The sequence below is a fragment of the Rhinoderma darwinii genome, chromosome 7 (assembly GCF_050947455.1).
Source record: "Rhinoderma darwinii isolate aRhiDar2 chromosome 7, aRhiDar2.hap1, whole genome shotgun sequence".
NCBI classification, from domain to species: domain Eukaryota; kingdom Metazoa; phylum Chordata; class Amphibia; order Anura; family Rhinodermatidae; genus Rhinoderma; species Rhinoderma darwinii.
This window is the reverse complement of record NC_134693.1, coordinates 46,336,214-46,363,493: the sequence shown is the minus strand read 5'-3', so window position 1 is coordinate 46,363,493 and position 27,280 is coordinate 46,336,214. Positions and strand designations below refer to the sequence as shown.

Sequence of the window (27,280 nt, the reverse complement as noted above, 5' to 3'; positions counted from 1 at the left end):
TTGTTTGATTTGGCTCGTTCACCACTGCCTGTTGCTCACAGTGTTTCAGTGGGGAACTGCCCCTACTTCCCCTTTGCTTCTGTGTGCCCTTGTCTTGTGTTATCTGTCTTGCACTTATTGAGCGTAGGGACCGTCGCCCAGTTGTACGCCGTCACTTAGGACGGGCCGTGCAAGTAGGCAGGGACTAAGTTGCGGGTAGATTAGGGCTCACCTGTCCGTCTCCCTACCCCGAGTCATTACAGGAACAGAGAAAATAGTGATGACAGTGAGGAAGACAGTCCATAAGCTTAGTTGCATGTATAATAGAGGACAGTCACATAAATAGTTACACTTCTAGGTCTGGTAGTGGGTATGGGATCTCTAGGATGCTAAATCCCACGGAAGAAGGTGAAACAGGACAATCCATATGTCATATTCAGGACATTTCTGGGAGAATCCGTCTAGGGGTGAGGATGATCAGCTCTTTTCTTCATCCTTTGCTGGTTCGGAGTAGGAGCGATCTCCCAAGGTGTAGCTGGAGATATTGCTGGAAGAGAGGTCAGGTCACGAACCATATCCCAATTTTCTATAGGAAGAGGAGCTATTTCCAAATGTTGGTATATTTCAGTGAGGTCTTGAAACTTGGAAATCGAAAGTCATTGGCCACGATGAATAAAAGATCCCAAAAGGGAATGACCAGAGATAAGCTATCTTGTTGTTCCGAAGCCAGTCAGTTAGCTGTTTCATTAGCCTCCTTTTTTGAAGAGTAATGGAGGCAAGGTCTTGAAAAATAGCAATCTGTTCTCCTTCATACATGAGGGGTGTTGTCTCTCGCTCTAGTCCGGACCAAATACTTGTCCCAAAAATTAAGAAAGCGACAAATCACATCACGGTGAGGATCAGTGGGTTTTGGTTTCGGTCGGAGAGCTCTATCTGCTCATTCAATAACAGAGGAGGTAATTCATTTCCCACCACAAAGTGGCATATCTGCCGTACCGCAGACAAAATGGCGTTCGAAGTTACAGTCTCCGGAATACCTCGGATGCTGATATTGTTTCTTCTTCCCCTATTCTCTTGATCCTCAAGAGCAGTATAAAGGGAATTAAGATGATCTTGGCAGGTTGAAAAACTGTGAGATGCCACCACATTATATTCCAGGAGTGAGGCCTGAGTATTTTCTATCAATTCCACTCTCTGACCTATGTGTTTAAATTCTTTCTTAATATCAGTCAATTCTTTAACTAACGGTTCCAGTGCCTTATGGAGCACTTTTTTGAAGAATTACCTGGATAAGGGCAGATCTCCAGTCTCCATGATCTCCTCCGAGTCACTCTCCCCTTCTGAGCGCATGTCTTCTTTGCACAGTGCAGATGTAGGCTCCATCTTGGCATCTCAGACCGCCGCTGCCACCGGCTGCTTTTTGACATATTTGTGAAGATCTCCCGGCGATTCTGCCACTTTCTGTGGACCCGTGTGTTCCCTGGTCTTGCCCCTGCCATATATCACCATTGTGCGATAATTCAGGCTATCGTAGGCTTAATTAGTTGGTCGGTAAGTATGCAGAGCTCAGCAACGTGCGTCCATGCAGTTCAGCAGTTGGCTCTACCCCCCAATATTGGTACATTCGTAAAGGTGATCCCCCTGAAAAACGTTATTACCCACAGACCAAGCATTACCTCTTTTCTTTGCACACATTTCCACTTTTTCTAAATATAATCCCAGTAGTACTGGTTAAATTTATTTAGATCTCAAATACTGGTATGGTATAGTCCTATTCATAGTGTAGAATATTACAATAAGGCCTAAAATGTCAAATTATGGATTTATACAGTGCACAGATGATGCTCAGGCCATTACACTTCGCTTCGCTGTGCATGTGACGGTTGCCGATGGATCTGGCTTGAAATGAGATATCCCGGCCTGAGGGACGACCGTGAAGCCAGGACTACGGCGGAGACCGGGACCACCCCTATGACTGCTCACAGATAGCGTGCGTTACTATCCTGTATAGTGCTATGGTGGTTGTTTAGAGGATATGTAAGGATAGGTTCCCGCTAAGGCAAAGAAACTAAGTATTTATTCAATGGCAGTCATCTGACCTCAACCAAATTGAGCATGCTTTTCACCTCCTGAAGGCAGAAAGACCCACAAACCAGCAGCAAGCGAAGGCAGCTGCAGTAAAGCACATGCAAAGCATGACAAGGGAGGAAACTAAGAATTTGGTAATGTCCATGGGTTCCCGACTACACGCAGTCATTGACTGAAAAGGATTTGCATCCAATTATTAAAAGTAAGCCTAATATTTATAATTAGGAAAGTTTACCCAATATCTTCTGAGCCTGTGAAAATGGAGGAACTATGTAAAAAAAAAAAGGGCTGTAATTCCTCTAGGGTCTATGCAATATTCTTGTTAAACCCGTAAATCAAAGCTGAAGGTCTACACTTCCATCACATTTACGATTGTTTTGTGGTGGTGTACAGAAGCTAAATTACGAAGCTTGTCACTGTCCAAACACTTCTGGACCCAATTCTATGTATTATAAAATGCTTCAATGAATGTGCAATTTTGACCCATAAGTTTAGTTTCTCTTCAATATTTGCTGAAAACTATATGTACACAATTTGTAAGATTTCTGGTTTCAAGTTAATGCCCATAAGTCACTGTTAGTTTTATTTTCTATTCTTCATCCTCAAGCAAGGTCAATGTATCACGCTGAACATTCATACAAAACTAGGCAACCCTCCAACTTCTACGTCTGTTATGCATGCGAAAGTCAGAGGGAGGAGTATTAAAAACTGGCAACTGGTTAAGTAGAGCATTATTCAGAAAGAAGTCGCTATTGGAACAACTAGGGTAAGTGGTTTGAATTCAATAGAATAATACTGTTAAAAAGGATTTAGGATTAATAGTTAACTATCAGTAATGCACAGTTTGCTACGGTCTTTCGAATGCAAGCTCTTAAAGGGGTATTCCCATCTTCGCAATCATAGTTAAATAGTTAGATAATGTGAATATACAAATTTTTGCAAATACATTTTATTTTACCATACTGCACTGTTATTGAGACCTTTATCTCTTGTGTGTCCCCACTCATGGTTTCTTTGTTTCCCATGGTTACGGTCACCGCTGCGGTCCAGTAGCGGCGGCCGTGCTTGCGTAGTTCTAGCAATGAATTTTGTTTCGTGTGGCTGGGATCTTGGGAGCGTGCATGCTAGAGCATGCACAGTAACTCCCTGCCTGACCACCTCCCTCTCTCTAACTCAATACAAGCCAATGGGGCGCTACTGGGTATGCTCAGTATCCCTACAGCCAGCCTACATAGTTAAATAGTTGATCAGGTTGAAAAAAAAAAGACACTGGTCCATCAAGTCCAACCAATAATCCTACCGTGTTAATACAGAGCAAGGCAAAACCCCCATGAGGTTGATGTCGATTGCCTCATTAGGGGAAAAATTACTCCGCGACTCTAAATATGGCCATAAGAACAAATACCTGGATCAGCGTCCCATCTCCAGAATCTAGTACTCATAACCTGTAATATTATATTTTTCAAGGAAGGCATCAAGGCCCTTCTTGAATCAACCATCACAACATCCTGTGGCAGAGAGTTCCATATTTTCACTGCTCTCAAAGTAGAGAATCCCCATCTGTGATGATCGTGATTCGGTTTTTTTCTCTAGACGCAGAGGATGACCCCTTGTCCTTGTTACAGGCCTAGGTGTCAAAAGACCATTAGAGAGATCCCTGTGCTGTCCAATTATTAATTATGTACATTGTAATTCGATCGCCACTAAGCCGTCTTTTTTCTAAACTGAATAGCCCCAAGTTTGATAACTTTTCTTGGTACTGCAATCTGCCCATTCCCTTAATTACCTTGGTCGCCCTCTTATGCACCCGCTCTAGCTCAGCCTTGTCCTTATACACAGGTGCCCAAAATTGTACACAATATTCCATGTGTGGTCTGACTAGTGATTTGTATAGAGACAAAACTATGTTATTGTCATCATGAGCATATATACCTGTTTTAAAGCATCCCATGATTTTATTTGCCTTGGCAGCAGCTGTCTGGCACTGGTTGCTTCCCCAAGTCTTTTTCATTAGCAGTTTTACCCAGTGCCTTGCCATTTAATGCATAATTGTAAAATCTCTTAGCCCATAAAAATTGGCCTGTCTGAAGTTTGGTGTTTTTTAGGTACTCTAACAAACATCTTATTAAAGGATACATGAAAACTTATTATGTTGTGGTCACTATTACCTAGGTGACCCCAACCTGTACTTTTGATATTCTGTCCGGCCTATTGGTTAAAATTAGGTCTAAAAGTGCCCCCCCCCCCTTGTTGGATCCTGTACAGGTTGTGAAAGGTAATTGTGCTTAATTATTGTCAAAAACCTGTTTCCTTTGTAGGACTTGCAGGTTTCTGCCTCCCAGTTTATATCAGGGTAGTTAAAGTCCCCCATAATAATTACTTCATTGTGATTTGCTGCCTCATCTATTTGTTTTATTAGTTGATTTTTTGCTTCTGCCATTATACTTGGAGACTTCTAACAAATCCCTATCAGTATTTTATTATTCTTTCCCCCTCCCCTTATTCCCACCAATAGGGACTCCACATGATCATTTCCCTCATAGATATCATCACGCAGGATGGACTTTAGGCAGGATTTTACATATTCGCAAACCCCTCCCACTTTCTTATTAGTACGATCATTTATAAACCGACTGTAACCCTGCAAATTAACAGCCCAGTCATATCTATTATACAGTCATGTCTCACTTATCCCTACTATGTCAGAATTCTCCTCCATCATTATCTACTCTAATTCCTCAATCTTATTGTTGGGGCTTCTGGCATTAGTAGACATGCACTTTATATGTTTATCTGTATCATTTTTCTTCTTATTCCTATTAGTTGTTCTAACCCATTCCTCTATTCCATCCCTTGTTCATTTCTTAGCCCCAGCTCACTAGCTATGTTGTCCTCCCCTTCTATACAGTAATTTGCCCTCCCCATTTAGGTGCAGCCCATCCCTATCGTAGAGTCTGTAGCCAAAAGAGAAGTCGGCCCAGTTCTCCATGACCCCAAACCCCTTCTTCCTACACCAGTTCTTTAGCCACTTGTTCACCTCCCTGATCTCCTACTAGCTCTCTCTGGTGTGGTACAGGCAGTATTTCTGAAAATACTGCATTTAAGGTACTTGCCGTGAGCTTGTTACCCAAGTCCCTGAAATCATGTTTTAGGACATTTCAGCTACGTACATTTGTGCCAATGTACACCATGACTGGTCTTTACCAGCCCCTCCCAATAATCTGTCAGCCCGATCCGCGATATGCCGAATCTGAGCACCCAGAAGACAGCAAACTGGTATGCCCGATCTGGGACAGATTTCCCTATTTGTTCCCCTAATAATGTAGGACCTGTTTGGCCTTTCCTATGCTCCCATTCCCCTTCTTATTGGAGCAGACCTCCCCCTGGTTGCTAGAGGAGGTGTCTAGCTGCAGCAGTGATATCCCTGAATTGACATGCCCCTCATATACCAAATTGGCAAACTTATTGGCGTGTTTCAGTTTAGGACTAGCCTCCTGACACTCTTCCCTCTACCCCTCCTTCTAACTGTTACTCAGCTAGCTGCCTCAACAGCCTTAACTTCCATGCTACCATCCTTCCCTGCAGCTGCCCCAGTGAGTACTTGCTCAGTGAACAGCAAACTCCTCTCCATATTGTCAATTGCCCGCAGTGTTGAAAGTTGCTCACTTAGATCCAGAATCTGGACTTCCAAATCGGCAATTCTCCCACACCCTGCACATCAGTATGGTCCCTCAAACGACTGTTCAAGGAGAGCATACATGGCACAGGATGTGCACTGAGCAGCATTGGCAGCAATGGAGTTCATGGTGTCTAATGAAGATCTAAAATCAATATACCGTCGTAGGAACAAAAATACTGCAATGCGAAACTTCTATATTGAGCCCATATCAGGGCTTTCATAGTGTGTTTTCTCCAACTGCTCTGTTCTCTCTATATGTAAATAAAGAGATAACAGTGTGGCCTTTGTAACAAGCAAATTCCGCTTGTAAACACTGCTAGGGGCATCTGGCAGCATTTTATCTGCCTGTCTCTGTTGAAATACATGTGTAATTTGATACTTGGTTTTTTGTATTACACTGGATATACACAAAGATGAAAGTTGTCAAAAAATGGCCGATGTTGACCATTTTGGCCAACTGCCGATTTCTATAATTCACGAACGAGCGTTTGCCATGGCAGATGGCAGACTGCTGTATGCCAAAAAGGTCATCTGTGATGTTGTTTTTTTTTAGTCCGTTGTCGGCTGAATCTAGGTGTGCATGGCATGTTCCTACAATTATGACCGATCATTTTGTGTGTGTGTGTGTGTGTGTGTGTGTTTTTTATGGGTCCCTGATCTGCCAGTTTAGTCTGGCATGTTAATGATCAGATCGTTCATACAAATGTGTCTGATCCCAATCTTAAAGGAACAGTGTCATCACAAATTATTTTTTTATATGTTAAAGATGTTAGTGCTTTATTAAAAACTTTTATATTCATTTGTGTGTTTGTGTTTTACTTTTTCTTATTTTTACACTTTTTCTTCCCTATGGGGGCTGCCATTTTTTGTTCCATTTCTGTCTGTGTCGATTAACGACACATACAGACATGGAATACGGCAGCCACAGTCCCATAGGGACTGCGAACGGCTCCCGTCCCATTGACTTCAGTGTACGGCGTCTGCGTGGGAACTGCGCATGCGCCGCTCCCACACAGTCCAATTCGAAATTGGCGCCGTCCGGCGCCATTTTCCTGTGGACCGGAAGTCGCGGCCGGACAGTAATATTACTACTTCCGGTCGCGGCTTCCGGATTTGTGCACTTGGACCAGCGGCAGCAAACGGAGCGGACGGGCCGGAGGGAGCCGCGGCGGCAGGAGCAGGTAAGAGATTTCAATGTATGTTCGTGTTTGTGTGTGTTTACTACTGTATGTAAACCTACTACGCTGTGTGTTAGCTCAAAAAATGGCGACACACAGTGTAGGAGGTTACACCGTTCAAACCCCTCGTTTATCCCGGCACAAGCCAGGATAAAGGAGGGGGGGATGCTGAGAGCTCACTAGAGCGAGGGCTTTTAACCCAATGTTGCAATGCTGCAATTTTGGGAAATAGCTCCATCTAGTGACCAAAAATGGGTAGTATTATAAATTAGAAATAATTTATAATATTTCCTGACTCGTGAAAAAAATAAAAAAAATTTGAACAATGTTTAATCACCCACACACTAAATGTTTAAGATAAATATATTTTTTTCAAGAACAAAATGTAGTAGCTGCAAAACAAACTGGTTGTGGGCTACAAACTGAGTGCCCCTAGATCTAAGGAAGGCCAATTTATGAGAGTACGCCGGAATTGTAGCTCCATGGGTGATTTTGAGAGTCAGGCACAGGAGCTCAAAATCAGATTGAAGGACAGAGGTTTCCCCATGGGTGTAATCAGGAAGGCCTATGAGGGAGCGAGGGACGCAGACAGGCAAAGTCTCCTTGTCCCTAAAAAACGTAAAGAACGACGAGTTACAAGACTCATAGGTACTTATGATTCGAAACAAAATGACATCATGCAAATCCTTAAAAGGTACTGGCGTATTCTCAGTGCAGATACAGATTTGGCAGACCAGATCACACAATGGCCCTCAGTTACGTATCGGAGAGGGAAGAACATTAGGGATAGAGTCATGCATAGTTGTTTTGACCCTATTATACCGAGGGGCACATGGCTGGATAGACAAACACCAGGTACATATAGATGCGGTAGCTGCAAGGCCTGCGACTTCATCCTCAAAGGGAGCAGATTTACGAGTGTCACAACACAAGAGGAGTACGACATTCGTGATTTTGTTAACTGCAAAACAGCGGGGGTGGTTTACCTTATCACATGTCCATGCCCCCTTAATTATGTGGGCAAAACGGTGCGACAATTTCGGCGCCGGATAAGGGAACACGTTGGAGATATTGTCCATGCTAGGGATACCCCGATATCGAAACACGTACATGCTAAACACCAGGGTCGTGCAGAATGTTTAAAGTTTCAAGCAATTGAACTTATTAGACCTCCAAAAAGAGGAGGCGATTGGGACAACCTAATTCTACGCAAGGAAGCCCAATGGATCCACAGACTGGCATGTATACAACCAGCGGGTCTAAACGAGCAGGCAAATTACACGTGCTTTATTTAACATGCAATATCATCCATCTTTAAGCAGCCGGGCCAATATTTGGTTGCTTTAGTGGGTGGGTGGGTGTTCTGCATAGTGCATTTTGATTGATATGGCCCATCTGGCTAGGTCGTGTACAACAGGTTTTTAATCCAAATTTCGTAATGTGAGGGACACCGCATTCATCTATCTAATATGTGTTTACAACAAAAGAGTTGTTTTGAGGTAGTCCACTTGCGGTGGGTAACTGTCCCGCAAGATATACCCCATATTCTATATCGTTCTGCTCTTACCTTGCTTTTTCTTGGCAGCATGGGCGATACGTCCGTGGCTTCCACTGCGCCTGCGTGTTCGTTCAGATGCGGTCGATGATGATTCTTGGCTATCAGCTGACGGCCGGGAGTCACATGGACAGGTGTCACGAATTCAGGGGGTGCTGTGACTGGTTAGTTCGTACAACGCCGCCAAGAACGAGGGGTGGAGTTTGGTGCTTATAGCAACTCAGTGCCCAAAATGAAGTATGCCGCTGACATCGACGCGAGCATCCTTCCGTGATGTGCAGCAGAATATCTGCTGTTGAATATCTTTATCGCTGGTAATCAGGCCAGAGTGACCAAGATACAGACCCCTGAGGATGAGTATTTGAAACGCGTAGGGTCGTTTTTGTATATGGGATTGTTGCATAGGGGACAGTAGCATTGTGGTGGACCCAGCGCTAGGAGATTCCGGTGTTGACCACGGACCCTGGTGTGTTCTTGGGGCTCGTACTATTGTTGTGCCCAGGTTAAATGCTGATTCCGGTGAATATTGTTATAAACACTGAGATATACTTATCTAAATGATTCAGTGTTTACTGTTTAATACATTTTTAATATACACGGTGGGGCTTTTTTCACAGTGGTGTGTTACCCCTGTTTTTAGCGAGTTACTATAATAAAAGGTATATTTTACTCAAATGTCACTTCAGTGAATTTCCAATTTTTCTATATTGTGGGAGCACAATTATATATATTAATTAATACAGTGAATCTGTATTTAGGTCTGCCCTTTTGCACATCTCAGTATTTATTTTCACGTAACTATAGTATTCATCTGGCTACCTGGCCATTTTTGTCCAGTTATAAATGCTTTGTATATTATGGTGAGGTAGAGTATGGGACGTTCTGGTTGAGATCTATACCACACTGATGCTGTTCTCCGTATATGACCTGTTTTTTATTCAGTCTATCTATATACATCTATGTGTTACCATGTACTGTTATTTATTACCAATAAAGACTTATATTTTTTGACGATACGTGGTAGACTTATATCCTTATATTTCATTAGGGTGTTATGTTCCTTGTGCTTTTGGGTTGTTCTACAGTTCAGTGGGGACTCCATTGTTCTTTTGTTTGAGGTTTTTTGTAGGTTTACTATTTTAGCTTTATGCTAATGACTTTCTTAATGCCCAACTGGGCATGTTTTTACTTTGGTCAGCGTAAAGCGCAAAGCTAAAATAGGTCATAACTTGGTGAAAATCGTTTTTCTAAATAAAAAACACTTATCTACATTACAGCGCCGATCTCGTTATGTAGAAGATAGGCCACTTATAATGTGGGGACAGAGCCTCTTTGTGTATAGCCAGCTTTTTGCTTACCAGTTGTGCAAGGTTTGCTTCCAGCGATCTGTATGCCAGAAGAAGAAGAATGTGATTAATGCGGTTTGTCTTGGCCCCCTTTTCTTATGTTCTTTGTATGAAACTTTTAAAGGAGGTGTAGCTCGGATGTCCCATGATCCTTTATAAATGATACTGGGACAGTGACTCCACATGCAACTATAACTATTGGTAACATGCGATATTGAATTTTCATCTATAACAAATATAGTCAGCAAGGTGTCTCAGTGGTTATCACTGTTGCCTTGCATTACGGAGGTCCTACTGTCAATCGAGAGTAGTTGCCGTAAGATTTAGCCACCAGGAGATCATTTGGGACTTTAGAAAGAGCAATTTCTGTAGAGTCAGGGAATCAGATTGTAAGGGGTCCCAGAGGAACGAGAGTTTTTAAATATTTTAGTTAGTCGTGTAGTGACAGCTGGGGAGAGACACTGTACAGTGTTCGAGGGAACAGGATCACTAATGCAGGTTTTAGTATGGAAAGAAGAGAGGAGCCCAAAGACAGCTTCTCCTGTTATTGGGTTAAATGTTGAAAGTGAAGAAGATAAGGAGATTGTTGCTACTTGGGGACTTGGATAGGATTTCAATCCGGAGATGATTATCAATTATAAATTTGAGATAAGAGGCTAAGCGTTTTCTAAGAGTTTTAGCACTTAGATTTGTGATAGGCATCTGCACTTTAGGACTAAAGACCCTTTTACACTGCCCAATGATCGGGCAAATGAGCGTTCATGTGAATGCTTGTTCCCGGTCATTGCCCTATGCGAACAGGGCAATGATTAGCCGATGAATGAGGAGTCGCTCGTTCATCTGCTGATCGTATCGTTTATACAGCACAAAATATTATCGTTGTCGGCAGCACATTACACAGGGAGATGTGGTGCCGACATGATGGAAAGCATGGGGACGAGCAATTGTAGTAAAGATCGCTCGCCCTCATACAGAACCAATCATTGCTCCTTGTGAAAGGAGCAAACAAGCGCTGATCAACGAGCTGTCAAAAAAGACAAACTTGTAATGGAGAGTGTCTACTGACATATGTGTTGTCTCCATAGACGTTCGGAGTACCTAGAGCAATGTTGAGGAAAACTGGTTTGAGATGTGTGCCAAGGTCGGTAGTTTCTGAGTAGAGGGGGCGCATCTTTGTCTAGGAGGTTAAAAATAGAAACGGAGAGGCAGATGAGGAAGTTGGGTTATCAATGGGGATGTTTAAAGTCCCCCATAATGATGGTAGTTATTTCACAGTATAGGAAATGAGGGAGCCAAGCAGCAAAGTAATTAAGGAACTGGCGAGGTGACCCGGGCGGCGGTAGACCACGGCCACCTGCAGAGAGAATAGGCTGAAGAGTCTGAGGATGTGGGCCTGAAATTAATATGAATTATGGAGTTCCTCCAGTACCCTTATTATTGGACATCTGTTTTTATGTCTTGCTGCACTTTCATGATTTTAAACCAATTCTTTTTCATATTTCCCAGGTTTCTAGCTGAACTTAGAGAACATTATTTTGATCTATCGCTACACCTTTGAAGTAATCTTGGTAAGACAGCTTAGTGTTCTGTAATTATGGCTGCTTTCTTTTTCACATGGCTGATATGAATGGTAGATGACCTTTTTAAATCAGTACTTTGTTGTTGCTTTTTACCAGTTAGGGGTTTCCTGGAAGAAAGCTATTCTTTGAATATAGGGAATGGTGTGTTGATCTGCATCTTATTTTTGGATATTTGGAATGGGGTGGACAAAACAAGTACGAGCTCTAATGCTTTTTCTGCCCCCTGTTTCACTGTCTGAGACAAGTGCACATTGTGGTAAATTTGGCCCAAAAATGTCAAATGTTTGTATGGCTGCTTTCACATGAGTTTAATTTTCAGCAGTATTCCATCCTTTTTTTCCTGTCCGTAAAATGATGCTAATGTAAACCTGAGTCTATTCAGATGGACGTATAAAATATGCGTGTATTTTAAAAAACACAGCATGCACTACTTTCAACCATTTTGCAGATGGAAAATGCCCATTAAAAACTATGGAGAGGGATTATAATACGGACCACATCCCTATGTGATTCGTATTGCATCTGTTATTCAAAGAAGCAGTCTTATGTCTTTCCATTATCTTCCAACGAGACAGATTTGTAATACTGATCAAATACTGATGCAAAATCATCCATAAGGCCTCATTCAGATGCCCTATAGCATGGTGCAGGGTCGGACTGGGACTAAAAAGCAGCCCTGGCACACAAACCCCACATACAATATCGCAGAACCCCTGCCCTTCATTGTGGAGAAATAGTTGCGCGCATTGCACACTCTAGGAAAACTTGCATAACTTGGTCACGTCTCTCCTTTAAACATGTAAACCACATCACCAACACAAGAAGGAAAATAAAAGTGGAATATAGAAACCTCTTATCACATAGCCAGACATACACTTGATTTTTCAGTCCGGGACAAGTGTACACTATCACTATATAAGCAACAATATAACCAATAATACATGCCATATAGTGGTACGACACTAGGTCTACGCAACACTCTGCAGAGTATTATCGTTCTGCAGACTACACAAGAGAGTATACCACTGATCAGACAAAGTTACAGGCAGAATGCATTACTATTAAAGAAGACCTGTTTTTCTTAGAACTCTGCATTGTGCCACTCCTGTTATTTTTCTTGGAAATTAAAGAATAAATGAACAACTGGGGGTAACCATTCCACCCTGGTAAGACACATTCTATGGACGAGGAAAATAGTGACACTCAACGGTCAATTAGGCCTGGGACTACATGGAGACTTCTTGTAGCACTACTGATAGATGTTAAATATCGAGTGACAGCAGCAGTCCACAAGGTTGCATGAAACACAATGTATGACTTTGTACTTCAGCCGTAGCTCATTAGTTCTCTACATCAAAAAAAGTCTGCATGTAAGCCACGCTTTGTATCTGAAATAAATCAAAAAGAGCCTCATAGTGCAGAAACCCAAAACAAAGGTGAATGGGTAAACCAGGTGTAAGAAATATCTGGGAAGGTTGTGCAGTATCCAGGCACAACACTGTTTGAAGCATACAATTGATGAAGTTGCTGCTGCTTCCTGGCCAATGGGACCACAAGGCTCCACCGTGCAATATTGGATCAGTGTGAGAAAAAGTATATATAAAATATATATATATTTATATAGGGGGAAGTCAAAAAGTGCTACTTCATCCAGAGGGTGGAAAATAAATTAGTTGGGTATTAATAAAATATTTATTGTGGTACCACGGATTCCCAGACAGTCTCCCACACTGGTACTAGCAAGGCCTTAAGCCATGTAACTTCTGCGATCTGACGAGAGCAGGCACATTCAGCTTAGAATGACCATTGACAACAGAATTGGATTAAATAAAAAATTTATTAAAAGTAGTTTACTATACAGGCATGGCCCAGGGGACCAACTAGGCACTGTTATATAAAAATATAATATCATGGTGGACAAATCTTATAGATAGGCTTACTCAGATAATAAGTGGCCGGTCCAACCAGGCTACTTGCGAAGGAGACTGAAGAGAGTAGAGGAGTGGAGGTCTTCACTGTCCACCACACTGGCAGTCAGGCAATATAATAGAATTAACAGGGGGGACCTGGTCCAATAGTAAAGCAGCCCACCAAGAATCTGTCAGATGGAGCCGATTGTCAGTCTGGGCCTGGCATATTACGGATGTCTACACCTACAGAAATTGAAGTTAATGGGATGTGTCACGATCTGTGGGTATGTGGACCCACTGGGCTGTACCGCCGTAGCGGGATAGAAGCTGGCCAAACAGTGTACCAAGTCAATGTGTGTGTGTGTGTGTGTGTGTGTATGTATGTATATATATATATATATATATATATATATATAGTCCAAGCACAAGGGTACCTGTAGTAGTTCAGACAGTAGCAACAGCTAGGCTCAGATGGGACCTTGGCAGCAGACACCAGGCGTGATGTAACACAGCAGGCATGACCGGTGGCACAACACGACTCCAACTTTCTAAGGCACAGGAACAAGGTAGCACGGGATACATGAAACAGATAGCAGGTACGGGAACACTGGGAATAGGATAACATTAAGGGACCATTTGCAAGACTAACACGGGTAAACACAACAACGCTCAGGCAAGGAGTAAAGGGGTGGGGCCATTCTTATAGTCCAGCGTGATCATGGGCTAATAGATGATTATTTTCATGTGCGTGCGCTCGTCCTTTAAGGCCGGGCACGAGCGTGCACGCGCACCCTACGGGGACACAACAGAACGGAGCGTAAGTGAGCGCTGGCGTCTCCTAAGGAGGAGATGTGGGCCAGCGCTCACAGATCCATGGCTACGGCCGTCGGGGGGCGAGTAATCCCCATGGTCCGCAGCCGCAACAGGATGTGTAAAGTACGTGATTTGCATATTTTATTGATTTTAGCACGTATGTCATTGCATTTTTTGTGACTTTTACTTTTCAAAACAACATCCGGAAGGGGTTTTGGAAACCAGGAAGTAATATACGGAATCAAATATAGATTAAAATTTAAACACTGCCAAAATACTGAACAAATACGGACCTTAAAACTCATTCACATACAAATAAGTGGCGTATTTATCCATAGTGCTCAGTTCCACTTCTGTTTTTAAATACGCTTGCTTGAATGGGGCCTAAAAATCTGTATTACGGATGTTTACCAATGCGCTTGTGGGAAATAGGCCTTATGCGTTTATTCATGTTTCCTTTGTCGAATATCAGTTGGGGTGGTATCCCATTGAACCAGTTTTACTATGAGTGCACATCATCTCAGTAATTCAGTGATAACTTTACACATTCATTTTCAAATCCATAGTGTTAGACTTGACCACACGAATTACATGATATTTAAACCCCAAAATAAACTATGGCTAGAGAAAGGTGTTTTAATTCATCTAATTTTAATATCCAATAGTTACTATCCTAACAGTTCTTTGTCCTGTCTAGGTAAACACACCAACATGGTTAAAAAAGTTGCTGTGATTGGCGCCGGTGCCAGTGGACTACCTGCGATTAAGTGCTGTCTTGAAGAAGGTTTAGAGCCCACATGCTTTGAAAGGAGTGACGATATTGGAGGACTCTGGAGATTTAAGGTAGTAACCTATTTGCACACATTTATTCTTCCTACATAACTACATCAATTGTGTTAATGGTGTACAAAACATGCAGCAACCTTACAGGGAAAGAAAAGACTTTGAGACCATCATAAATGAAGCCAGGCCATATGACCTTATATTGTTAAGTTGTGGATAGCCCTTTTAAACCATCTCCGCATTGCAGTAACATCTCTCTCTCTAAATACCTTTTTCTGGTGTAAGCTCCTCTTTGTACTTCAGAGCTGCCATAGGGGGTGCGTGCGGCCTCTTCTGTACTTCCAGATGACTGATTCCAAACAGGGCTTGTATTTGTGCGATTTCATATGAATCCTACAGAAAACATTGCAGCATTCTCCATGAGATGCTGTATTACAAAAGTTCTCTTCTCTAGAAGCATTGCTTTTAATGGATAATATCTATATTTATGCAGCACCTGACGGAGCATGGAGTCCGTGTAGTATGGAGGCGCACAGAACTCTGTATGCCACCAAACAGCCTCCACCACATGGCTCTGCCTTGTTCATTTGGCCTTAGTCTGTTACTGCAGAATGTGTGTAATCATCATGATGTTTTTAATTGTGTAAAAGCAAACTAAAGTTAAGTCAAGTTATTTAGGCAACTAGAGGTCTAAGGCTCAGGCTACACAGGAACATTTGGTCACTTCGGAGTCACCGTAAAATCACAGCCGTATCGTGATCATGACACAACCGTTATGTCCCTTTGGTAAATAAGGTCATGCATGTCCTTGTAAGCAACGCAAAAAGTCCTACCCAGCCATAAACATTAAAGGTATTGTTGTGGTCACAGTAACCTCGTAATTTTACCACACTGCAGATGTAACTACGGCTTTTAGAAATTTAGATGTTTATACCAGACAATTTAAAAAAGTAAGTCCACATTCAACCAATATTTTTGTATTTATTGCTCCATTGTATCTAAAATAAATAAAAATTACCTATTTTGCAAAATCGTTTTGATTAAAAATATTTTGGTTTATATCTGCTGAACTACGTGTCTCCATGGCTATAGACTACAAACAAACCCTGGGTAGTCTGATCCTGCAGTTTTACTTCCTTCTATATATTCCCTTCTTGCTAGCATACAATTGGTAGGCAGAGATAGGTGATAGGAAGGACTGCAGGATCAGACTATACAGGGTTTGTCTGTAATCTGTAACAATTGTTACAACTTGGTGGCAAGTTAGCCCATGGGATCGCCATCTCTGGGGCAGTGGCGTAGCTAGGATTTTAGCTCGGGGGGGGGGGGGGGGGGGACACATCTGAGTGGGCCCTAACCCATACAATATAATGACCCCTTAGTAGCCCCCACACAGTATAATGCCTTAATATCTGCTCCCACACAGGATAATTCCCCTATCGTTTCCCCCACACAGAATAATGCTCCCATAGCTGCCCACACACAGTATAATAACCCTTTAGTGCCACCCACATAGTATAATGACCCCCCCCCCCCCATTGACCCCTGAACATAAAATGACCCCTTAGTGGCCCCCACACAGTATAATGACCCCTTATTGGCCCCCACACAGTATATTGACCCTATAGTGCATCCCCACACAGAATAATGCCCCCATAGAGGTCTCTCCATAGCATAGTGACCGATTAGTGCCCCCACACAGTATAATGCCCCTATAGTGCTTCCCACTGTATAATTCCCCATAGCTGCCCTCATACAGTATACGCCCCTACACAGTATAGCGCCCCTATAGCTGCCCTTACACAGTAAAGTGCCCCCATAACTTCCCTCCACACAGTATAATACCCTATAGGTGCTCCGATACAGTATAATGCCCCTATAGTTCCTCCCACACAGTATAATGCCCCCATAGCTGCCCCCACACAGTATAATATCCCCATAGCTGCCCCACATAGTATAATGTCCCCATAGCTGCCCCACACAGTATAACACCCCATAGCTGCTTCTACATACAGTATAATGCCCCATAGCTGCCCTCATACTGTATAAAGCCCCCCATACAGTATAAAGCCCCCCCATAGCTTCCCCATACAGTATAAATGCACCCATAGCTGCCCCATACAGCAAAATGCTGCAATAGCTTCCCCCATACAGTAAAATGGCCCCATAGCTGCCCCATATAGTAAAATGCCCATACAGTATAATACCCTAGTGTGTGTGTGTGTGTGTGTGTGTGTGTGTGTGTGTGTGTGTGTGTGTCTGTCCGTGTCTTTTAGGAGCCTTGCAGCTGGAACCTAACGAGGCTCATTAAACAGCCCAAACCCTGGACTGCCCTAAAAGATGTAGTGGGACCTTCTTCTCTGTTCCCAAAAGTCTGAACTATTACAATATGACATTATTTAACTCGCACGTTAAACGCTGTAAAAAAAAAATTCAAACCGGTGATCAAAAAGTTGTATGTACCCAAAAATTCTACACATAAAAACTACATCTCGTCCCACAGAAAAATAATCCCTCACACCGCTCAATCGACGAAACAATAAAAAGTTATGGCTATCAAAATGTGGTGAAACAAAACAATGTTTTTTAACAAATAGTTTTTTATTTGTAAAAGTAGTAAAATGATAAAAAAAAAAAATATATAAATTTGGTATCACAGTAATCATATTGAGCTGCAGAATAAGGTTAAGTTATAGTTTTTTACTGCTTGGTGAAAGCCGTAAAAACTAAATGCAAACAAATAATGGAGGAATCAGTTTTCACCAATTTCAGCCCACAACGTTTTTTTTTTTCTGTTTCCCAGTACATTATATGGTACTTTAAATAGTGCCAATAGAAACTACGAATCCTCCCGAAAAAAATAAGCCCTCACACCACTCTATTGACTAAAACAATAAAAAGTTATCTCTCGGAAAGCAGGGAGTGAAAAATGCAAATGCAAAAAATTTCTATTTCTATTTTAAATATTGACCAATCTATAACTACCACCATCTTCCCTAACCCATAGGTGCCGGCTGCATGTAACACCCCGATTACCCAACTCCACTATTTTATCAATCTCCAACTATAAGACTCCTTTCTGATTCCTTGTCTATTGCTAATGGCACGAGACAGGGGTGCCCACTGTCGCCTCTATTGTATGTTCTGGTCATGGAACACCTGGCAGTGGCACTGCGGGGCAACCCTGATGTTAATGGTGTACGGGTGGGATCACAGCATCATAAATTAGCGCTTTACGCAGACTATTTCCTGGTATTTATAACAACGCCCATGATTTCTTTGCCATCTTTGACTGAGGAATTTGAGCGTTTTGGTCATCTAAGCAATTTTAAAGTTAATTACTCCAAATCGGAGGCATTGAATATATCTTTGGATGCTTCTCTGGCTGCCCATCTCGCTCGGGTTTTCCCATTCAAATGGCAATCTACATCCTTAAAATACTTGGGGGTGCAGGTACCCGCACAACAGACAGATTTGTTCGCGTTGAACTACACACCTATTCTTCAACGTACTTTGAAGGAGTTGGCAGAATATGGAGGGAACCGCATGTCCTGGTTTGGGCGAATTAATGCGGTCAAAATGGATATTTTGCCCAAATTCTTATACCTTTTCCAGACCGTCCCTATTGTAATACCAGCGGGTTTTTTCAAGACCTTACATAGGGCCATAACCAAATTTGTGTGGGGATCCTCTAAGCCCCGCATTCGTTTTGCTGTCCTTAGTCGCCCAAAAATAGACGGGGGCGCGGGTCTTCCAGACTTTAAAAGATACCATCAAGCCGCACTGATTATGAGGGTAGTGGATTGGTTCCGCTCGGAAACAGGTAAGCAATGGGTGCGTATCGAAAGAGATATGTCTCCTCTTGCATTGTCCTCTTTGCCGTGGTTGACTGTCCCACAGCGCCATAGTCTATCTCTGCCTTTCCTCACATGTCAGTTTCTTGTGGTATGGGAGTGGATCATGGGTGCTGCGGGCCTGGTGAATCGGCCGGGTCCTATGACTCCTCTTTTCGGCAACCCCTCGTTCCCTCCGGCGGTGGGTGTTGATACATTCCTCTGCTGGGAGAGAAGAGAGGGTGGATATCTGTCTGAGACCCTTACTCCTGAAGGTGTCATGTTGTCAATGAATGCAGTCTCTGAGGCTTGCCCGGGGAGAAGATCAACCTGGTGGTCATACTTACAGTTGCGTTCTTATCTCTCTTCTATGGGGGACTGTCTGGTGTTATTACAGGATAAGACTCCTTTGGAAAAGTATTTATCTTTACCAACGGCCCCTTCGCATGTATTGTCCTATTTGCATGGAGTTCTTCTGCCCAGCTGTTCTTTTTCTCAACTGTCTTTCACCAATGCATGGGACGAAGAGTTGGGGGTTCAACATACTGAAGAGGAATGGGGTACTGCCTTCTTGTTAGCTCATAAACTGCCAATGTCTTGTTTTGCTCAGGAAAAAAACTACAAAATACTCACTAGGTGGTATCGTTGCCCTGCTTTGTTGCATAAGATATTTCCGGATGTGTCTGCTGATTGTTGGAGGTGTGGGGAAGCTCCTGGAACCATGTTACATATTTGGTGGGACTGTCCCAGGATACGTACCTTTTGGGGGAAGATTTTTGATCTGGGCAAGAAGCTCTTGCACATTGAAGTTCCGACCTCGGCCTCTATTGGGTTACTCTCCATGGTTCCTGGATCTCTCACACACCTCAAAAGGGGTATCTTTCGACATTTTCTGACTGCGGCGAGAACGGTGATACCTAGGCATTGGAAATCTCATACGGTTCCCTCTTTGACGGAATGGGTAACAGAGGTGAACGGGATAATGAGAATGGAGGAATTACTGTCAGCAGACAGGGGCAAGTCTGTGCTCTTTGTCCAAACTTGGGCAGTATGGTCTGGATTCCGGGGTGGTACTGATCTACCTCTATGGCTTGATGGTAGGTTCTGAGCAAATTATGTGATCTTTTTCTTTATGCGCTATGTGTGTTTGTGTTTCCCTTTGTTGTCTGGTGTCTTGTGTTGGTGTTATATTTTTTCTGTGGCACTTATATGTACCAATGTTTACTTTATAGAGGCCTGGTCCTCTTGGATATGGTGTTATATTATTGTGTATGGGGTACAGTTAATTCTACTGTACTTTAATTCATTTGCTCTTTAGATGGGTGGGAGGTTACCGCCTATTTGGGTTTATGCATCTTCTTAATGTTTATAAACTGTCATAATCTGTACTTTATACTTGATACAAATTTTTCTGCCAAAGCTGTGTAATGTATATAAGCTGTAATGTTGTTGCTACAAAATAAAAATCTTGAAATCTCCAACTATAACTTAACAGCACATGAGAGTAAGGCCTCATTCACACGACCGTAGTGGTATGCACGGCCTTGATTTTTGGCTCGGACAGCCGCGGAGTGTCATCCGTGGGCCGTGCACATTAATTTATATGAGCCTGGACCACAAAACATGGCTGTAATAGGACATGTCCTATCTTTTTGGGGTCCAGCTCCTGTTCAATGCACGGTCGTGTGCATGGGCCCATTGAAATGAATGAGGCCGCAATTCACCTTCAGATTTGCGGGTGAATTGCAGCCGTAAAAATACGTTTGTGTGCATGGGGCCTTAGGCCTCATGCACACGACCGTAATTTTAATCCGCAAATACGGATCTTTAATTGCGGCTAAAAATACTGCTCTATTCATTTCTATGGGCCACGGACACCTTCCCATATATTCATATGGGTAAGTATCCAGGCCGTAGAAATGATCCGCAAAAAATAGGATATGTCCTGTTTTATGCATTTACGGACCGTGCTCCTATACTTTATAAAGTGAGTACAGCCCGCAAATGCGTGGGACAGTCCGTGGCTCATCCGTGCCGTAATCATGGACCGTACACATGGCTACGGCCGTGGGCAGGGGGCCATAATGAACAGCAGCGATGACGTGTCACACCAGTACGTGACTGCTGCGTTTTTAATTACTGGCCGCAGTGGTCACATGCAGTACTTACTAAATCACCAGTGACAATGTGAGGATTAGAGCGGGAGTAGCGGGGGATTTAACAGGTGAGCAATGTGTTATTTTATTACATATTCTGCTGCTAGAGTTTTTTCCAACTTTTGAACAAACCCTTTAGCCCCTTCATACCTGTCCCACAGTTAGGCCTTATTCACACGAACGTGTCCATTTTGCATCCGCGTTGCAGTTCCATGTGTCATCAGTTGTTGATGTCTGCTTATGTTCCCATTTCTTTATTTTTTACTTCATTTCTTATGAACTTGTGCATGAATCATGGACAGCACACGGATGTGCTTCCGTGTGCTCGCCATGATTTTCACGCACCCATTCACTTCAATGGGTTCGTGATGCGCTAAAAACGCACAAGAATAGGAAATGCAGTGAGTTTCACGCAACCGAAAACACGCTGCATGAAAAACGGCCATCCCACGGACATATTACACGTTCGTGTGAATAAGGCCTAACTGTGGGACAGGCATGAAGAGGCAGTAGTTTTGAGTAGGCATTTTATACAACCTGTTCACGTACTAGAGTTTCCTAAAGGACTAGACTGCTGCAGTATTAGGGTATGTTCACACGCCCTATTTACGGACGTAATTCAGACGTTTTACGCCTCGATTTACGCCCGAAAAAATGGCTCCAAACCGTCTGCAAACATCTGCCCATTGAATTCAATGGGTCTTACGGTGTTTTGTGCAGACGGGCTTTTTTTTTTTTTACGTAAAAAGACGCCCGCCTCAAAGAAGTGCATGTCACTTCTTTGGACGTAATTGGAGTCTTTTTTCATTGACTCTAATGAAAACCAGCTCCAATTACGTCCGTAAAAGACGCCGCGAAATACGCCTGCACTTGTCAAAACGTCTGAAATTCAGGAGCTGTTTTCCCCTGAAAACAGCTCCGTAATTTCAGACGTATTTGGCGTTGCCGTGTGAACATACCCTTAAGTAGTTTTTTGGTGTTTTAGCTTAGCAGTAAAGTTAGGGGTGCTATAACCCTCCTATTTTATTAAATTGAATAATGGGGATCATTACACAAGCTTTACACCACCAGACAATTAACAAGAGAAATACATAAGGGCAGAGAAAAGGAAGGGAAAAGTGTTTGACTGTAAACAAGAGTGTAAAATATAAATTTTATTAGAAATTGTTAAAATATACAAAGTCTCCCTTATTTTATATGGGGACCAGTTCAAATAAAAGTCTCCTGAGTATATGCCCCTGGCTTCATTCACATCTGCGTCGGGGTTTTGTTCATGGGTTCCGTCAGACCTTTCCGTCAGGGGAACCCATGAAAGAAACCCAACGGAAACCATAACTTTCCGTTTGCATTACCATTTATTTCAATGGTAATGCTTCCGTTGCTAATGGTTTCCGTTTTTTTGGCGGAATCAATAGCGCAGTCTCCTCTGTCAGAACCGATGAATGGAACCCGAACGCTGATGTGAACATGCCCTTATCTGGAGGTAGGGATTTGTCCTGGTTGACATAGCCATTTGTAATAATTTTTACATATCGGTTGAGACTAAATTGTGTATGTCTTGCTGTTTGTGTTCCGCTTCAGCAATCTCTGTGTGGTTTTAGATGCTGATAATATTTATGTTGAATTATAAATCTGGCAAATATATTGTTTTTTTTTTGTTTTTTTTTTATTGCAGAAAGATCCCGAAGAAAGCAGAGCGAGCATTTACAATTCTGTTATTATCAATACATCAAAGGAAATGATGTCCTATAGTGATTATCCGATACCTGAAGAGTATCCCAACTATATGCATAACTCCAAAGTTCTGGAATATTTCTATCAATATATTGAAAAGTTTCAACTTCAGAAATATATCAAGTTCAAGGTAATAATCAGTATCAGTTGCCATAAGCAATAGCCTAACAAAACAATGTTTCAAAGAATTTGAAGGTCTTTAGAACTCATGCACATGGCATGGAGGCTATATGGTGGCACATGGTATCCCATACTTTGTTTTCCGCCATACAATTCACCGTATGTTTGGAGCTATTCTCCCCTAGAGTAATGCTTGCATTAAACATCTTTTTGGAAAAACTCTGAATGCTTTTCTTTTTCATACGGATGCATACAGTGTTAGGGTATGTGCCCACCAGTGGCGGATTAAGTAGACCATGGGCCCTGGGCTGTTACCCAAACTTGGGCCCCCCTTCCTCACCGCCGCCCTGCCGCACCGTAACTATTTTTAACACTACTTTTTTGGGCAAGCATTAACAGTGTTACGATTCCCCTTGTCACAGGGCTGTGTCCCTACATACTGACAGTATCACACTGTGCAGGGACACATCCTCCTGACAAGGGGAATTGTCTATCAGTCCTGGACTGCAGAAAGACTTTTTGTGAAATACAAGGATTTCCTATAATAAACATGTCAGGAGAGGTGACAGGTTGTCTATAAATCTAGTGACTCACAGGTGACGACGTAGTTTTTTTCCTCTTCTCCATCCAGTCCAGACTTCATGACGACTTTTCCCGGCCATGACCCATTTCTGCAGAATTTGCCACTCAGATGTCTTTGGCTCCTCACTTTTCCAACATTTCCACACCTATAAACAAAGATAATATTATCATGGTGCCACACACTGTGCCCCTAAATATAATAGCACCAAACACTGCGCCCCTGAATAAAATAGTACAAACACTGTGCCCCTAAATATTATAGCACCATAGACTGCGCCCCTGAATATAATTGTGTCAAACACTGTAGATAGCACAACACACAGCCCACTGTAAATAGCACTACACAGTCCTCCCCCTCTGTAAATAGCGTCACATAGCCCTCCCCCTCTTGTATATAGTGCTACACAGCGTCTCCCCCCTTGGACCTGCAGCTCTTGTAATTGCTCAGTATAATGTCCCCCGTAGCTGCCCCCACAGTATATTGCGACCCATAGCTGCCCCCACAGTATAATGCCCTTCATAGCTGCCTCTACACAGTATAATGCCCCATAGATGTGACACAGTATAATGCCCCCATAGCTGCGACACAGTATAATGCCCCCATAGCTGCGACACCGTATAATGCCCCCATAGCTGCGACACAGTATAATGCCTCCATAGCTATGACACAGTATAATGCCCCATAGCTGCGACACAGTATAATGCCTCCATAGCTGCGACACAGTATAATGCCTCCATAGCTGTGACACAGTATAATGCCCCTATAGCTGTGACACAGTATAATGCCCCATAGCTGCGACACCGTATAATGCCTCCATAGCTGCGACACAGTATAATGCCTCCATAGCTGCGACACAGTATAATGCCTCCATAGCTGCGACACAGTATAATTCCCCCATAGCTGCGACACAGTATAATGCCCCTATAGCTGCGACACAGTATAATGCCCCTATAGCTGCGACACAGTATAATGCCCCTATAGCTGCGACACAGCATAATGCCCCTATAGCTGCGACACAGCATAATGCCCCATAGCTGACACAGCATAATGCCCCATAGCTGACACAGCATAATGCCCCATAGCTGACACAGCATAATGCCCCATAGCTGACACAGCATAATGCCCCATAGCTGACACAGCATAATGCCCCATAGCTGACACAGCATAATGCCCCATAGCTGACACAGCATAATGCCCCATAGCTGACACAGCATAATGCCCCATAGCTGACACAGCATAATGCCCCATAGCTGACACAGCATAATGCCCCATAGCTGACACAGCATAATGCCCCATAGCTGACACAGCATAATGCCCCATAGCTGACACAGCATAATGCCCCATAGCTGACACAGCATAATGCCCCATAGCTGACACAGCATAATGCCCCATAGCTGACACAGCATAATGCCCCATAGCTGACACAGCATAATGCCCCATAGCTGACACAGCATAATGCCCCATAGCTGACACAGCATAATGCCCCATAGCTGACACAGCATAATGCCCCATAGCTGACACAGCATAATGCCCCATAGCTGACACAGCATAATGCCCCATAGCTGACACAGCATAATGCCCCATAGCTGACACAGCATAATGCCCCATAGCTGACACAGCATAATGCCCCATAGCTGACACAGCATAATGCCCCATAGCTGACACCGCATAATGCCCCATAGCTGACACCGCATAATGCCCCATAGCTGACACCGCATAATGCCCCATAGCTGACACCGCATAATGCCCCATAGCTGACACCGCATAATGCCCCATAGCTGACACCGCATAATGCCCCATAGCTGACACCGCATAATGCCCCATAGCTGACACCGCATAATGCCCCATAGCTGACACCGCATAATGCCCCATAGCTGACACCGCATAATGCCCCATAGCTGACACCGCATAATGCCCCATAGCTGACACCGCATAATGCCCCATAGCTGACACCGCATAATGCCCCATAGCTGACACCGCATAATGCCCCATAGCTGACACCGCATAATGCCCCATAGCTGACACCGCATAATGCCCCATAGCTGACACCGCATAATGCCCCATAGCTGACACCGCATAATGCCCCATAGCTGACACCGCATAATGCCCCATAGCTGACACCGCATAATGCCCCATAGCTGACACCGCATAATGCCCCATAGCTGACACCGCATAATGCCCCATAGCTGACACCGCATAATGCCCCATAGCTGACACCGCATAATGCCCCATAGCTGACACCGCATAATGCCCCATAGCTGACACCGCATAATGCCCCATAGCTGACACCGCATAATGCCCCATAGCTGACACCGCATAATGCCCCATAGCTGACACCGCATAATGCCCCATAGCTGACACCGCATAATGCCCCATAGCTGACACCGCATAATGCCCCATAGCTGACACCGCATAATGCCCCATAGCTGACACCGCATAATGCCCCATATGTGCGTACCTAATAAAAAAGAAAACATAGCGATGTTATGTTATACTGTTTCACCGACACAAAGCTGTTACGATGAATAAGATGCTGTTATTTTTTTTCTATATATATTCAGCATGCTGCGACATGTATATTGTGCATCTACTCTTTTCGTGAAAATTAATAAAAATGATTGAACAGAAAAAAGAAAACATAATTACTTACCTATCCCGGTTCCCACGACGGTGGGGGATGCGATGCACTGTGCTGTGAGTGACTCCGTGCAGACAGGCGCGATGACGTCACTACATCGCGCCTGCCTGCACCGAGCCGCTCACGACAGAGTGAATGCTGGAGCGAGGCTCCAGCATTCAACCCAACTGAATCTGCGTCCTGTGGATGCAGATTCAGTTGGAAGCGGGCAGCGCGGTTCGGGCCGCGATGGGCCCCCTGGCAGCCTCGGGCCCCGGGCGACTGCCCGAAACGCCCATATTATAATCCGCAATTGGTGCCCACGACAACGCCAAAAACGTCTGAAATGACGTAGCTGTTTTCAGGAGAAGTACACGCGTTTTTCAATGGCTACTTTTTCGGACGTAATTGGAGCTGGTTTTCATTGGAGTCAATGAAAAACGGCTCCAATTACGTCCCAAGAAGTGTCCTGCACTTCTTTGACGCGGCCGTAATTTTATGCGCCGTCTTTTGACAGCGACGCGTAAAATGACAGCTCTTCTGCACAGAACATCGTAAGACCCATTGCAAGCAATGGGCAGATGTTTGCCAACGTACTGGAGCCGTCTTTTCAGGCGTAATTCGAGGCGTAAAACGCCTCCATTACGCCTGAAAATTGGTAGTGTGCACATACGCTTTAGGGTAAGTTCACACGTAGTGTAAATACTGCAGATTTTCTGCAACATATTTTGTTGCGGAAAATCCGCAGAATAATACAGTAGCAGCAAAGGGGATGAGATTTGAACAAATCTCATCCACACGCTGCATAAATGATGAGTGGAAAAAAACGCTCCGAAATTGAACTGCATTGCGTTTTTTAGTCTGCAGCATGTCAATTGTATTTGCGGAAATGCTGCTGATTTGTTGCGGCTTTTCCCCATTTGAATTCATTGAGGAGATAAAACCCTCGACAAATAGCAGATGTTGATGTTGCGTTTTTTGTGGCTAAAAGCTGCGATTCCGCCGCAAAAACAGCAAGTTATCAAAAAATCTAAATCTTATACTTACCCAGAGATCTGTTTCTTCATCCATGCCATACTTCTGGGATGACGTTTCATCCCATGTGACCGCTGCAGCCAATCACAGGCTGCATCGGTCACATGGGAAGAAACGTCACCCCAGGAGGCCGGGCTGCAGGACAGCGAAGGTACGCGTTGCCATGGCTACGTAAGTATCAATCTTTTTTGGTTTCAGGTGCAGTATTGGTCGAAGAACTGCACCACAATTTGGTGCGGTTTTTCAGCCGGAATTTGGATATGCTGTGTGCTTTTACACGGCATATCCGCC

The 27,280-nt window shown here is 43.5% G+C and overlaps 1 protein-coding gene across 1 annotated transcript in view; it reads left to right on the top strand.

The window, feature by feature from the left end:
- The first annotated feature begins 2,764 nt into the window (after positions 1-2,764).
- Positions 2,765-27,280, top strand: part of LOC142657849 (flavin-containing monooxygenase 5-like) — a 35,034-nt gene continuing 10,518 nt past the window's right edge. The window contains exons 1-4 of the mRNA XM_075833308.1: positions 2,765-2,833; positions 11,332-11,393; positions 14,826-14,971; positions 22,576-22,764. Coding sequence (XP_075689423.1) covers positions 14,840-14,971; positions 22,576-22,764 — 321 coding nt within the window. The 5' untranslated portion in view covers positions 2,765-2,833; positions 11,332-11,393; positions 14,826-14,839. The remainder of the gene's footprint in view (positions 2,834-11,331; positions 11,394-14,825; positions 14,972-22,575; positions 22,765-27,280) is intronic.